Source organism: Podarcis tiliguerta (genome assembly GCF_965153285.1).
Source record: "Podarcis tiliguerta genome assembly, chromosome: 14".
Taxonomy (NCBI): domain Eukaryota; kingdom Metazoa; phylum Chordata; class Lepidosauria; order Squamata; family Lacertidae; genus Podarcis; species Podarcis tiliguerta.
The window spans coordinates 36,042,527-36,056,809 of record NC_139547.1 but is presented as its reverse complement, the minus strand read 5'-3'; the positions used below and the strand labels follow the sequence as shown (position 1 = coordinate 36,056,809).

General features: G+C 45.6%; 1 protein-coding gene across 14 annotated transcripts in view; it reads right to left on the bottom strand.

The window, feature by feature from the left end:
- Window positions 1–14,283, bottom strand: part of RAB11FIP3 (RAB11 family interacting protein 3) — an 87,971-nt gene that overhangs the window by 20,111 nt on the left and 53,577 nt on the right. For all 14 annotated transcript variants that reach the window (XM_083412426.1, XM_083412424.1, XM_083412435.1 and 11 more), the window contains 2 exons: window positions 12,499–12,686; window positions 5,483–5,659 (listed from right to left, as the gene is read on the bottom strand). In XM_083412426.1, coding sequence (XP_083268552.1) covers window positions 5,483–5,659; window positions 12,499–12,686 — 365 coding nt within the window. The remainder of the gene's footprint in view (window positions 1–5,482; window positions 5,660–12,498; window positions 12,687–14,283) is intronic.

Here is a 14,283-nt window from a genome sequence, read left to right as displayed (position 1 = left end):
TGCTTGTGCATGAACTTTACATCTGAACTGTGCTTTTGGGTTGAGGAAAAGGGTGTGCGTGTGCTCAGTTGGTATTTTTTTCCAATTAAAAAAGCATCAAGAAAAATACCATTGTAAATCAATATGGATATTTAATGTGGTGTATGTGCCTTCTCTCATGTTCAACCACAAATCCATAGACAACACACCGTGAACCACCTAAATGAAGCTTGCAGACCACTGGTGGTCTGTGAACTGCAGTTTGGGAATACCTGCAATAGAGTGTCCCAACTGATGCTCATCTCTCTTTGCAAAGGTCATTATCAGGAGAGCCAGATCCCATCCACACTATATAGGATACTGGATGGGAACGTCAAACCCAGGAGCCAAATACACCCCTCCAGGCTATTCTGTGTGACCCTTGGAACTCTCTCCAAGCCAACGTAGTTGCATGTGATCTGTGCCAACATTTACACATGTAGTGATCTGTGGCAGCCATTTTTGGTACTGTGACAGCTAAAAAAAAAAATTGCAGTAAGGATTTAAAATATGTTTGAGAGAGGCAGGTGGTTATACCTCCCCTCCACTGAAATAAACTTCTGGAAGCCACAAGGTTTAAATCGGAGATAAGGTTAATAGTGAAAACCACAAAGGAGAGGTTTAATTCAAATACACACACACACGCAAACACAAACATAGACACACAGAGGTGTGAGCTGGTAGAAAAAAGGTTAAATTCACAAACACCTGGAAAGACAGTAAACGACTTGGCTCAGTTCCTACTGTTCTGCTGAGCAACTTACATCTCAAGAGGAGGCTGCAAGCATCTATTCGGATGGAAAGAAGCAACAAGCCAAGCAGCATCAGTCCCGGGGTTTGGAGGGCCCTGGGGAAAGACTCCCTCTTTGTGCCCCCTCAGTGAATGCGCATCCTTTACTGCAGCTGGTCCAGGGGGCTCTTGTCAGAGGGACCCCTGCAGGAATATGTCGGTCTGTGACAGATGTCCGAACATGCTGACCTAGGGTGCCAGAACTGAAGCCACTGCAAACTACAGGAGCTTCACACTTCTTGGTGTGCAGTCAAAAAGCTTTGGCACTGTATGCATAACAGCATTCCTATACCAAGCTACGGATTTCAGATGACGTTGTTCCAAAATGTGCAACAAACTCCCACAATTGATCCCCTTCCTACCCCCAAAGAAGTCATTCCCTTTTTAAAAAAATATTAATTTTTGAACACTGTGGCCTAGCAGGAGCTGAAGCTTGCAAGGAGGAGGAACAAAGCACAATGAAGAATCAAACCTAGAGAAGAACAAGCTCTGGTGCTAACTGATACAACACTTTCCATTTCGCTCCACACAATTTGGAGTGCAATGCTCCCTTCCTTGAGAGCAGGAAAAGCTTGCAACTTGTTAAATGCAGAAACACCCTGCTCTGGAAATCTGGACCTGAGAACCACCTCTGCACAAGTTGCAAAGCAAAATGTTCCTCTCTGTGTAAATGCTACAGAAGAAGAGTTTGGATTTGATATCCTGCTTTATCACTACCCGAAGGAGTAGTGATAAATGTATTCTTCTTTCCCTCCCTCCCCACAACAAACACTCGGTGAGGTGAGTGGGGCTGAGAGACTTCAGAGAAGTGTGACTGGCCCAAGGTCACCCAGCAGCTGCATGTGGAGGAGCGGAGACGCGAACCCGGTTCCCCAGATTACGAGACTACCGCTCTTAACCACTACACCGCCAAAAGCTATTGCTTTTGCTTAAGTAAGGGCAGCACTGTGGGGAAGACTGGGAGAAGAGAGCAAAACCAAACCGCAAATAGAAGAAGCACTCTGTTCAGCATAGAAAGATGTTCAAGTGATTCTCAAGCTACACTGCCATTGTGTTGCAGCATGGAGTGTGGCTGTTCCGGAGTCCACCTCTCCGCTCCCTCTCTCCTCCATCCTATAATAAACAAGCATTCTGTGGTCGCTGAGCCACCCTTCCTGTTTTTCCTGATTTTTTTTGTATTTCCACTTGGGATTTAAATGAAGGTTTTTTTTAAAAAAAAAACAACAACACACAAATTGCTGCAGAAATAAAGAGAGCTGAATTCAAGGTTGGAAAAAATGAGAAGCAGAGAGAAGTCAACTGACAGATCCATCCATCCTTAAGTATAACAACCTCAGGAGGGCAGAGAGTAGAGGACATATTTGTATGCAGTAGACTTGCTTGCTGGGACAAGATGGCAGCTTCTGAGCTGGGAGAGGAGTAAGATGCATCTTCCTGTTCACATCCCCATAGGAAATCCCTGCTCCTGCTGGACCACTGACAACAGGAAGCCCTTCAACCCATTTGTGCAACTCTCCCTATTTTCTCCTGCTCACTCAGCAGGACTAGCCAGCGCCAAGCATCCTGTCAACAACCACACAAGCCGTTAGCAGCCGGTAGCCAGAGTCCAGCTCAGCATCTTTCAGGGCATCCCCTTTGGCAAACAGCCTTAGGACAAGACAGCCCCAGGTTGCATCTGCAAGCTAGAGACTAGGAGAGACGCTTGCTTGAAATCCAGGAGAGCTGCTGCCAGCCGGTGGTCTGATAAGGCAGCTTCCTCTGTTCCTATGACAAACTGGCTCCTCCTGCTTGCCTCGTTTCCCAGCAGGTTCATTTGGCATCAAGGTATGGTCAATCTGCACATGGCCTTATTTAGATTCCATCAAAGCACTCATTTCCTTGCATGGAGGGGAGATGTGTTTGCACTAAGCTGCTGGGTGATTTGCTAGCACACATGGCAACCTGGACCCATTGCATGCCAAGGGCACAGGCCATGATGACCTGTGCGCCGCAGGCACATGTAATCCAGGTAGAGAAACATCTGCACAGATATGGGAGAAATGCCCTAAAATGAAGGCATCTCTATGGACTGCATGGGAAAGGTAGTAGAAGGGTGCTTTATTATGCTCAGAAGGCATTAGAGAAGGTATGCAACACCCATCATCTTCCATAGCTATTTCGTGCAGCTGAAGAAAGTATCGCTCTCTCACACAAATCATTTTCTCCCTGCTGCTTAGGACACATTTATATGGACCTGTAGAGGTGAGAGAAGCAGGATTTGTGGCGCACAGGACTTTTTGTCATAGCTCAGTGGTAGAGCATCTGCTTTCCATGTATAAGGTCAGGCTGCGAAGGACCCTTCTCTGAAACTGGAAATCCGCAGCGAGTCAGTGTAGACAATACCAAGCAAGATGGATCAATGGTCTGGCTCAGTGCAACGCACCTTCCTATGTTTGCAGAAGGAGAGCACCTCTGCTTTTCGTATGGATGCTGTCAGCTTAAAACTCCAGGTAGAACGGGGCAAGAGTTCTCTCCAAAATCTTGCAGAGCCAGTAAGTACAGACAAGATTGAGCCAGATGGACCAACGATCTAACTTGGGATGGTGCAGCTTGCTATGTAGCACAATCACTTTCTTCCTGCTGCCTGTGTGTTGCTGGCTCACAGCTATTCACCTGCACATTCATCACACAGAGGGGAGAAAACTGTGGCAAGGTGTGCCCTGACGGCTTCAGAGTATCAGGCTGGTAAACAAGCCAACTCGATACCAGCAAAAACCTGTTTGGTGGAAGTACCCAATAGCCAAGCTAACCCCAGCTGGGTGGGGAGTGCTGAGACAGCGCGACCAGGCAGTGCTGGGAACGTGATGAAACAACCAGACCTTCCCATCCGCCACTTGACCCACGTTTGATATGCTAGTGTGCCGCTGCTGAAAGTACGCCCAAGTGCTTGTGGAGCTGTGATCAGGATGTGTGTGCGGGAGCAATTTTTTTTTATTAGTCTTCAATTACAGTCTAATAATAGCCCCATTATAACAATACCAATTTATAATACAATTATTAATACCAATTGTTCAAATATTGAATTATATAATTTAGATGAAGTAGGCCCCTGCATGCTGGATTTGATGGATTGATTATTTGCATTATTTCTGCGTTCCAAAATCTTATTAATTTCAATTACATTCCGGTCATAATAATAATCCCTTATACAACAGCTGCAGTATTAATAACTTCTATTCGTGTTGACACATTAAATGATTTATAAAACTACAAGTGAGGAACTCAAGCTTTATTCTTGTTCTTCCTGTGTATGGCAATTATTCTGTCCATGGTGTTTCTTCCTGTCCTTGTAAGATGTTATGTCTTTCTTTCCCCCAGTTGTTGTTGTTATCCATCATGCCTTGGACGGAGCTGATATCCCATCATTGTTCCAGAAATTTCTCCCTCACCCTGTCCCGTGCTTCACTGTTTTGTAACTTTAACAACAGCTGCAAAAGTCACTCTGTCCCAATAAATAACCTGTTGTCACAATTTTCCCTCTCAGCCTGGGAAGAAGAGTGATTTGTCAAGCTGTAGATGACTGAATAAAAACCTTATCAGTTCCTTGGCAGTTCACAGACTCCTTTCATCCTTCCTTCCAACTGAAGATATATGAGCAATTATACTTCCAATTAAATTAAATTCCAAGTCCTCTTAGTGTTATTCAGTTCACTTTAAACAATAAAGAATGGGGAAGAATCAGCTCTAAGTTTCCCTCATAAACCTTTTGCAAAATAGAGCTTCCTTCCCTTTTTGCTTTTTTTACACACACAGTTTCGTTTGATGTTATAGTCCATATTTATAATCCAATTTCTTCCATCCTTGCTTGTACAAATATAATTTGAACTAACATTCAGGAGGGTTGCCGAATCATAAATGTAGAGAAGAAAACTTTAAATAAAGAAACCGTAGGCTCCCCTCCCCCCGTCTTTTGCACTGAATGAAGTCTTATCTCAACTTCAAACTTTAAAGTCCTTGCAGTTGGGTTTGCTCCAGAATTTGTGATCTCATCTCTTCTAGCATGCACCTGTACTTTAGTCCAATTAAACACTAACAGGAGAACCTCTGCTTCTTAATGGCGGCATTGGAGGGTTTTTGACAGGCGAAGTACTTTCCTTGCCGGAGTGAGAGCCAGATTCCAAGATGAACTGAGAGTGAAGCCCATTCCCCCCGTCCCTGGGGGGGGGGGATTTGCAAGGATAATTACCCTTAATCATCCTTGTTTTTCCTTCACCAACTATCTCCTGTTGTCGTGGGGCCTGCCTCCATTAAAGCAGAGCAGAACTGGAAGCCATGTGCCGGAGCAACTTCATGATTGTTCACCAATACTGCTAACCGATGGCTCTAATAGATTTTCCTCCGGTCAATGTTTCCTGCAGCCTTTGCCAACCTGTGCCCTCCAGATGTTGCTGGACTACAACTCCCATCAGCTTCAACTAGCATAGCATATTGGCTAGGGCTGATGGGAGTTGTAGTCCAACTTTATTGAGGGTACCATATTGGGAAAGGTTGGTTTAGCGGCTGGCTCAAAGACATATAACCAGAGTTATCTGCAACAGTTACTTTCAACACAGCAACCGGCTTAGAGACAGGCACCAGCCAGTTGAGAAACATTCAAAATGCAGCAACATGAGACACAGGTTCTGGCCATCATACCTGGGAGAGAGGAAGGATGAACTGCTGAAGCCACTTTCTCCGTTGCACAAGCTGTCTGAGAAGAGATCCACCTCATTCCCTTCCCCGTAGTCCTCAAAGTGCTCCTCCCCGCTAATTACGGTGACGATGGAGTGATTGTTAATGTCCGAGGTCAAAGGCAGGTCATGAGGGTGAGATCTGTTGGTGGAAAGGGAAGTCAGTATCTCAAGAGAAGGAACCAAGGCGTTCACCACACCCACCACTTCCAAAAAATGATGGCCACACCCCTGCAGAGAGCGGCAATGATGGAGTCATCCTAAAGACTGCTGCCTGCATTTTTCTGCTGCCACAGATCCACAATATTATTATTTATGACATTTATCAGTCTTTATGTATTATTACATTTATCATGTGGCTTCACCACAATGGCATTCAGGATCCAAATTTACAGTAGGACTTGCCAATCAGAAGGTTGGCGGTTCGAATCCCCATGATGGGGTGAGCTCCCATTGCTCGGTCCCTGCTCCTGCCAACCTAGCAGCTCAAAAGCACGTCAAAAGTGCAAGTATATAAATAGGTACCGCTCCAGCGGGAAGGTAAACGGCGTTTCCATGCGCTGCTCTGGTTCGCCAGAAGCGGCTTAGTCATGCTGGCCACATGACCCGAAAGCTGTACGCCGGCTCCCTCAGCCAATAAAGCGAGAAGAGCGCTGCAACCCCAGTGTCGGCCACAACTGGACCTAATGGTCAGGGGTCCCTTTACCTTACTATATATTTTGAAAAGTTGTTACTTCATTCGTTCACTACGCATTTCGGCACCTCTTAAGATAACATAATCAAATTTTGCATGATGATCCCCGAAAACAAAGAACAGGTTTCTGTCAGTGTTTGGATACGGTTGCACATCATTTTGAATCAAGGCGGCAGACTGAACTGATCAAAGCAACTGTGTTGATTTTATGCTTTCTTAGCAATGCCTGAACAATGCCACGTATGGGGCTGCTAGTAGATAAATATTTTGGGCTGACTTGGTTAACAGGACCAGCGGTGATTGCCGCAACTCATAGTCCCATCAGCCTCAGCCAGCAGAGTGCGAAATGCAGGGAGAGCCGGGGCCTGCATGGCACTCTTCTGCAGATGGCAGAATGGCATCTTGCTGGCTATTGTGGGAACAAGATGCTGGCTTCAATGGACCTTTGGCCTGATGCAGCAGGACTCTTACATTGGATGCAATCCTCCCCTCTTCCTTGTTTTAGTTTGGTGACCAAACCAATCACTGCTCTGTCCTGGAGTACACCACTCAAGCTGTGTATTCGCACAAGGCCAAGGCATGTGACACATGGCAGAGCTTGCATGCATACACCCAAGGCTGCAAATCTGCGCAGACCCAGCGTTGCAGAAGGTGCTGTGAATGCCCAAGCACAACGCAAATATAGCTGGGCCAAGCAAAACTTATGTCCTTTGTAGAAAGTGCATACAATAAGGCAGTGGCTGTATGGCAGGCAACCAATCTAAGAGGCGGCTGAATCAACGGTAAAATATTTTCAGCTGCACAGCCAACCCACATATTAAAGTGTTGCGGCATTTAGGACTGCATAATCCTATTAAGGGCCCAGGAACACACTTTTAAGCAGTGTAACTTGTCAAAGGCACAGATGCCAGGCTTATTTCACAGATACCAGCATTCCGTAACAAAAAGAACGCCATCGTACATGGGTGCATAGCCTAGCAGACAGAGTCACAGATGCAAATCCTCGTTTGCCATTTTAACCTAGCTGAGTTGTCACTGGACAGGTCTTGGGACGTGGTCCGGCAGCCTCACTTCCCTGACTGGAAAATGGGCCTAAGGGCCACCCACTTTGCAAGGTAAATGAGGTTGAATCTTTAGGTGAGCTGCAGGTCTTTCAGTACTGAAGAACATTAAAGACGTGGAAAGGCTCTTCAAATATAATTTCTAAATCTGAGTAAGAAGTGGCTTAAAACAAAAGCACTAAACCCCTGCACCTCTGTGTGATGAGAATTCATGACACTGGTCCTTCCTTAATTCAAAAACAGGAAACCCAGAGTTATCAGCAATTCTAGGGATGCAAAAGTGTGTGCGCATTTTGTGTTAACAGTCGTGCTATCATCCAGGAAACAGGAGGAGGAGTGAGGCTGTGTTCTTCGCTGCTGATGAAAAATTCCCAAAAGCAAAGGCAATACAGAGATTCAGCTTGAAGTACTCCAAAACAAAGTACACATGATGAAAAAGCTACAAGCAATGCCCAAGGATAATATACAATTATGCTACTTTTGGGATTTGTTCCATTGTGTTTTAAGGTTTGTGTGTATCTGTGGGGTCTGGGTGTGTAATTGCATGCTAGTGTTATGAAAAGATTACAAAATTCTGGGAAGCAATCTTCAAAAGAAATAAGTAAAATCAGCAAAATCGGTCATCTAAACTGGGCTCACAACTTGGGTTTAATTTTGATATTTGAGGAAGAGAGTAAAAATAAATACACTACACAAGGAACTAGTGACCTCTCCTCTGGCAGCAGTGGTACCACTCCAGTTGGTGTGTCACTTCCAGTTGCTGCTCAGCTGGTGTTCACCTGTGACAGGGCCCTTTCAGCGGTGGTTCCCCATCTGTGGAGTGCCCTCCCTCATTACTGACTTTCAGAAGAAATTTTGAAACTTTCCTGTTTAGCTAGGCATTTCTGATGGCTCAAAAATACTGGCCATGGTAAGTAAGCTTCTGGAAAGGAAGAGGAATGTGTCCCGATTTTGGTAAAGTTCCCTAACGCACTAAAAACAAGGGAAGTGCATGAGCAGAAGGCGGCAAGATAGGAGTCAAATCTCTGGACACCAACAAGGAGAAGATCTTCTGACCACCAGCAAAACATAAATAAGGAAGTGGGGATCAAGACCCAATTGCAGGAAGGAAATATTGGAGGAAAGTAGATATTAAAATCTAGTAAGCCCCAGTGAGGGAGGGAGGGAGAGGAAGAGCGAGAGGAAGTGGTCAAGCGAATCTTATGGGAGGCAAATCCCTGTCAAGATCAAGGCAAGGCCAGTTATGCAAAAGGCCCAATTTCTGCTTCAGTTCATATGCCATATCAGTCAAACAGCTCAAATATTCAGGGAACACATTCTAGGAGAGTTCAAATTTGGACCATATATATTTACTATATCCAGTGTCATATTTCAGATCCTTGTCAACAAAATAAGGAAATGCTCATCTGGATGAACTATAGTTTGTAACATAGAAAGGGGAACATATTTATCAACAGGTATATAGTCATACTCTAGGAATGACCACTAGCATATTAGAAATAGATGGCACAGAGTGTCCATCAAGGTTTGGGTTGTTGATGTTTTAAAAAAATTATTTAGTTTGTCCACACTAAAAAAGGGGGGGGGGGAGAGACATTCCAAGGCATCTCTAAATAATTAAGACACACTATTATAAAAAAAATTGTCTATTATTATTGTATGCTGCTGCACTGACAATTGCCCTGGGCTCTCGTGAGAAGCCATCATAATAATCATTCCTGCCATTTTGACTGAGAGCAACATTCCCATAGATCCGTTTGGATCATGTGGATGGCAGCAAAAATAAGTGTGGGCTGGAAAATGGAAATGTCAACCAATTTCAGCTGAATGGGAATGGTTATTAAAATGTCTGGAGCTGGCAGAAATGGATAAACTGTGCCGCTCCATCCAAGGGAGAGAAGGCAGACTGTGGAAGAGCCATCTGGTCGGGAGATGGACTTGCGTTGTTAAGCACTGGAATGCAAAATATGGAAATGAAAGGCTTGAAAGGAATCTGTTCCTGTAATGATTGATGATGGCAATAATAATAATAAACGAAAAATCACCACCCATTCTTTTTCCTTCTAGTCCTCATACCACTGACTTCTTGCAGCAAATGGAGGGTGCCCAGGCTCATTGTATGTATGTATGTATGTATGTATGTATGTATGTATGTGTCAGAGATCAAAAAACCCCTCCTCCTAGGACATACCATTCCTGCTGGGCAATACAATGCCTACTCAGGAGCATATGACGCTGCCCCCCCCCCCCGCACTTAAGTTTTAGCTTCAACTTCTTTTCCACCCTAGCACATCTATTAATCCCACACATAACTCTTTATAAGACTTGCAGGAATGGCATTTTCCACCTTGCTTTGTAAAAAGCAGCGGTGATGTTAATTTGCTGGCCGCTTGACCTCGCGTCTCCAGTGCTTGTAAAGGAGCCACTCGAAAGCTACACACACAGAACCGCCACTACTATCCTGGTCAAACACAGCAACTCCACTTTTAAAAAAGACAAATATCCCACCCACCCGCCTCCAAAGAAAGGCATTTGTACCTACAGGCAGGAGAGTCCAATGCACTGAGCCATACTCCCAGGAGGCCGGGCAGGGTGAACGCAAGCTGGCATGCTTGCTAATTCTCTCCAGGAAAAAAAAAAAGGCCCTTGGTGGCCTCGCAGCTCAGAAGCTGATTACGGACTGAGGGTTAGCAACCACTGAGCCCAGCTCATTTCAGCAAAGAAAGCGGCAGGAGGCTAATCCCAGTTCCCCCTCTTAATCTGCAGGGCCTCCAGCAGCAAAAACACTCTTTCAGCCCTGGATCACAATCAGAACCTTCTCCAGCTCCTTGTGGCATCTGGGAAGTCCTCCTTCTGGTGCTCCAAGTAGAAAGTGAACAGGGTTTTTTGGGGGGTGGGGAAAATAAGCTTTGCCTAACCCTAAACTTGTGCAAAGGCACAGCTTAAGTCCCAAGTCCACTTAAAAAACAACAACACCCTGATACCCAAAATGGAAAACCTGAGGAGTCTTCCCTTCTCATGGATACATATGGTGGCTTATGCCCAGCAGGGAACTAGTCGGACAGGGCTGTAGTTAAGTCACAGCCTCAGTCAGCTCCTGCCAGAGAACCTGGAGAATCACTGCCAGCCAAAACCCCACCCAGGGCTTGTAGCTTGGTGGTAGAGTGCAGGCTTTGTAGGAAATCATCGGTACAATTCCTGACAGCGTAGACATTCTGGGCCCAAGAAGGCCAGTAGTCTGGCTTCACCAAGAAGGTTCCCCCCTGTGCCAGCCTTATCAGGACGAATGATTGCTATGATCAGGTTGGATCACACTCTGGACACTTTTGAGAGAAGGTGGCAGGTGGATATACGAATGCACTTTTTTCTTTCATTGAACAGGTCAAGTTAAAAAAAAGGGGGGTACCAGCATGACTGTATGATTGCCTTTTCAAAAACACGCAAAATATCCCCAACCTCAGCGGTGGAAATTAGCATGCCCTTCCCCAAAACTTCGACTTTGCTCAGCACAAGACAAACCTTGCAGGTCAACACAGCAGGGGTGCTAACTTGAATAAAATACTGGGGGAAGGTAAGCCCCGCCCCTCATAATCAATCACAGGACATGGTGCACACACACCATTTGAATGCCAATGCCCATCAACTTTGGGAGGCCCTGCTTCCTTAAATATTTTACTGAGGGGTCCGAAGACCCCTTGGCCCCTAGGAGCTGGCTCCTATGCAACACAGCTAGTTGCCAGTTTGAGCCCCCATTCACCTTTCTAGTCCTTTAGTCTTAACACCAGTGTCTTCGTTCCCCAGGAAAAAAGGGCAATTTCTTCCAGAAACCCACAGGCCTCATTTTTGCCTGGGCTTTAAGACCATTGCCTGAGGCCATGCGCAGTTGGCCTGCCCTTAAAATTTACTTACTTACTTATTGCATTTATATACCACCTTTATCTTCCAAGGATCTTGGGACAGTGTACATGTTTCTCCTCCTCCCCTTTTCATCCTCACAGCAACTCTGTAAGGTCGGTTAGTCTCAAAGATGGTGACTGGCCCAAGGTCACCGAATGAGCTTCATGGCTGAGTGGAGATTTGAACCCTGCTCTAGGTCCTAGTTAGACTGGTGGGGACATGAGGCAAGGCCTGCTCAAGGACAGCCTCTACCAGACAGAACTTCCTCAGTTGCTACATTTAAGAACGTGTTTTAATTGTTCACACTATTTCTCTGTTGTGGCTCTCAAAACTGTTTTTATACTGCCTGAATTGTATCTCAACATAGTGCCTTTTTAAATTTTAAAGTGCTATTATTAGATTACTGTATTTTTATGGTTCGTTTTCCGTTTGCCACCTTGGGCAGAGCTGATCTAGAAAAGACAACTGATACAAATGTTTAAATGAAATAAATGCAAATTCCGTAAACCAGGGATGAGAAGCCTATCAGCCTGCAGCCACCTGTGGGTCCACGGCCAATGGCAAAAACAGACAGAATAACGGAAGTACTTCTTCACGCAGCTGATATAAATGCATGGGAACTGGTTGCCATGAAGGTGTGATGATGGCAAGTGGCTTAGATAGCTTTAGAAAGGGGATTAGACACATCCAGGGAGGATAAGGCTATTAATGGCTACCAACAAGTTACAATGGCTGTGCTGCATCCAGAATCGGGTGAGCCCTGAATATCAGATGCTAAGAAGCAAAGTCGGGAGACAACGGCCGGCTTCTGGTTAGCCACTGCAGGAAACAGATTGCTTAGCTTGATGGGCTGCTGATCAGATCTAGCAAGGCTCCCTTTGGCCCAGTTCACATGTCCTGGCTCTCCGTGCCAGATGCAGAACTCTCACACATCATTGTGGCTGGAAGTTTTAAAAGGTTTTCATGATCATTTAGCCAATAATAAACATAGGTTTTAGCACTGCGGCTGGTTTGGAGCAAACCCAACCACAATTAGTGCAACGGACACAACTGTGAAGCCAAGGATAGCAGGCTGTTTCTTCCTAGCATTGGTAGAGGGAGAAGAGAAACAGGTGTGATTGGCTCTCACACAGTAAACTGTGGTTTTATGGCTTACTGTGATGCATGAATGCAGCCCTTACATTTTGCAGAGGGGAGAAATGGCCACTTACCCCTTTGTTTTGTGCTTCCTAAGGCTGGTCTGCCAAGAAACTAAGCTTCCAAATCTCTGCTTTAAGTTCCCGGAGAGGCTCCTGTTGTCCTACCCATCACCAAGATAAAAGCACCTACCCGTTCTCAGGCTCCTCGATGGGGTCCGTGAACTCCGAGTGCACAGTGGAATCGATCGCGCTATCCGTTTCTACTTCATCATGCATCTCGTGATGCACCAGGGTGCTGGTGTCTTCGTCCGTGAAAGTCTCACACTCGCTATAGGTGCTCTCTGAGCCCATGTACGCACTGTCTGTCACTTCATTTGCCTGTTGCAGAGAAGAGGAGAAAAAGCAAGTTAAGAACAGAGAGAGAGAGAGAGAGAGAGAGAGAGAGAGAGAGAGATCATGACAATTCCAAATCACAACTATGTTTTCTTTCTGCGGAAAGCATTTTCTGGAGGTAGAACAACTGCTTTGAATGCAGAAGGCTCCAGGTTCAATCCCTGGCGTCTCCATGTTGGGTTGGAAGAGGCTCCTGCTGAAGCTCTGGAGAACCGCTGCCAGTCAGTGTTGTCAATACTGAGCTAGACAGACCAATGATCTGACTCAGTATTGGGCAGCTTCCTATGTTCCTGGAGCAGGAACAAAAAGAGAGGGGTGGAGTACTGAATGGAGTAGGCCATTTTGAGGAGCATATTAACATACCTCCTTCACTGAAGGTACACATGCACTCTTTCCGTTGTATACTTCTTCATGAACTCTCCTATTACAATGGTCTCATCTGCACACAACACAAAGCCCAACTATGGCTTAGCATGAAAGAGGAAGTGCACTGGTGAACAGGAACAGGGAGAAAATTTTGGCCACTGCGCTCCTTCCCAACTACCGGGAGCAAAACCATTGTTTGGCTTAATGTAAGTGATGGGTGGCACCTGTTGGGACTGGTAGGGTGGAAGGCAGGGAGCCCAACAGTAGGGGGAGCCAGAGGCATGGACAGGCAGAGCCAACTAGTTCTAGTTTTGTTCCCATCCTCTTTCTCCTTGCTGAATTCTACAAGGGCAATCCTCAGACTGAGGAGGAAGGTGACAAGCGGGGCCACCCCTTGAGCTGGTTGTATATAAGCTGGGGGCCAGCTGAGAATCAGACCTTCCTTTCCCTCTAACTCCTCAACTGTCTTTCTCCCAACTGACAGTTAAATCCCAACTGACAAGAACCTCCAGCCAATCAGGTTATGCCACCATCCGGACCAATCAGAATGCATTGATCCAGGCCCCACCTAACATTCTCAAAGCAATCACCTATCTCCCTCTCCTCTCAGAACTTGGTCACTAAGCACCACTGCCAACCAGGCTTGTAACATCAGTAACAGTACAAGGCCTTGGGTTTTCAGAGTCACAGAATATTTTTTTTCTCCCATTTAAAACACAAACGTAAACAGACATATCTATAGCCGGCCCTACCATTTGTCTACATTCCACTATGAACAAACCACGAGGTGTGATCAAGGTTTGATCTTGGCTTACCACACATGGTTTGTTTGGATCAAAACAAACTACGAGGCTGGATTCAGACTTAAACCAGATAAATGAAGCAGGTAACTAAAATATCTGCGATCTGTGTCCTGCCATTAGGAATGGTCCCAGGGCAGGATCCAGAAGACATACGATGCGGCTAATCTACTCAGGCTAAGTAGATCTGATCTGGTCAGTGCCTGGGAGACACAGCCTGGGAACCCCCAATGTAATAGTGCCTTGAGTTCCACAGCAGAAGGACAGGTGGATAGACATGTACTAAATCCACTATATATTTTAGAAAGTTGTTTGTTCACTGCGTAGCTGGACACCTCTTAAGACATCTTATCCAAATTTTTGCACAATGGGTCCTGAGATCAAAGAGCAGGTTTTCATCTATGTTTGGATACAAC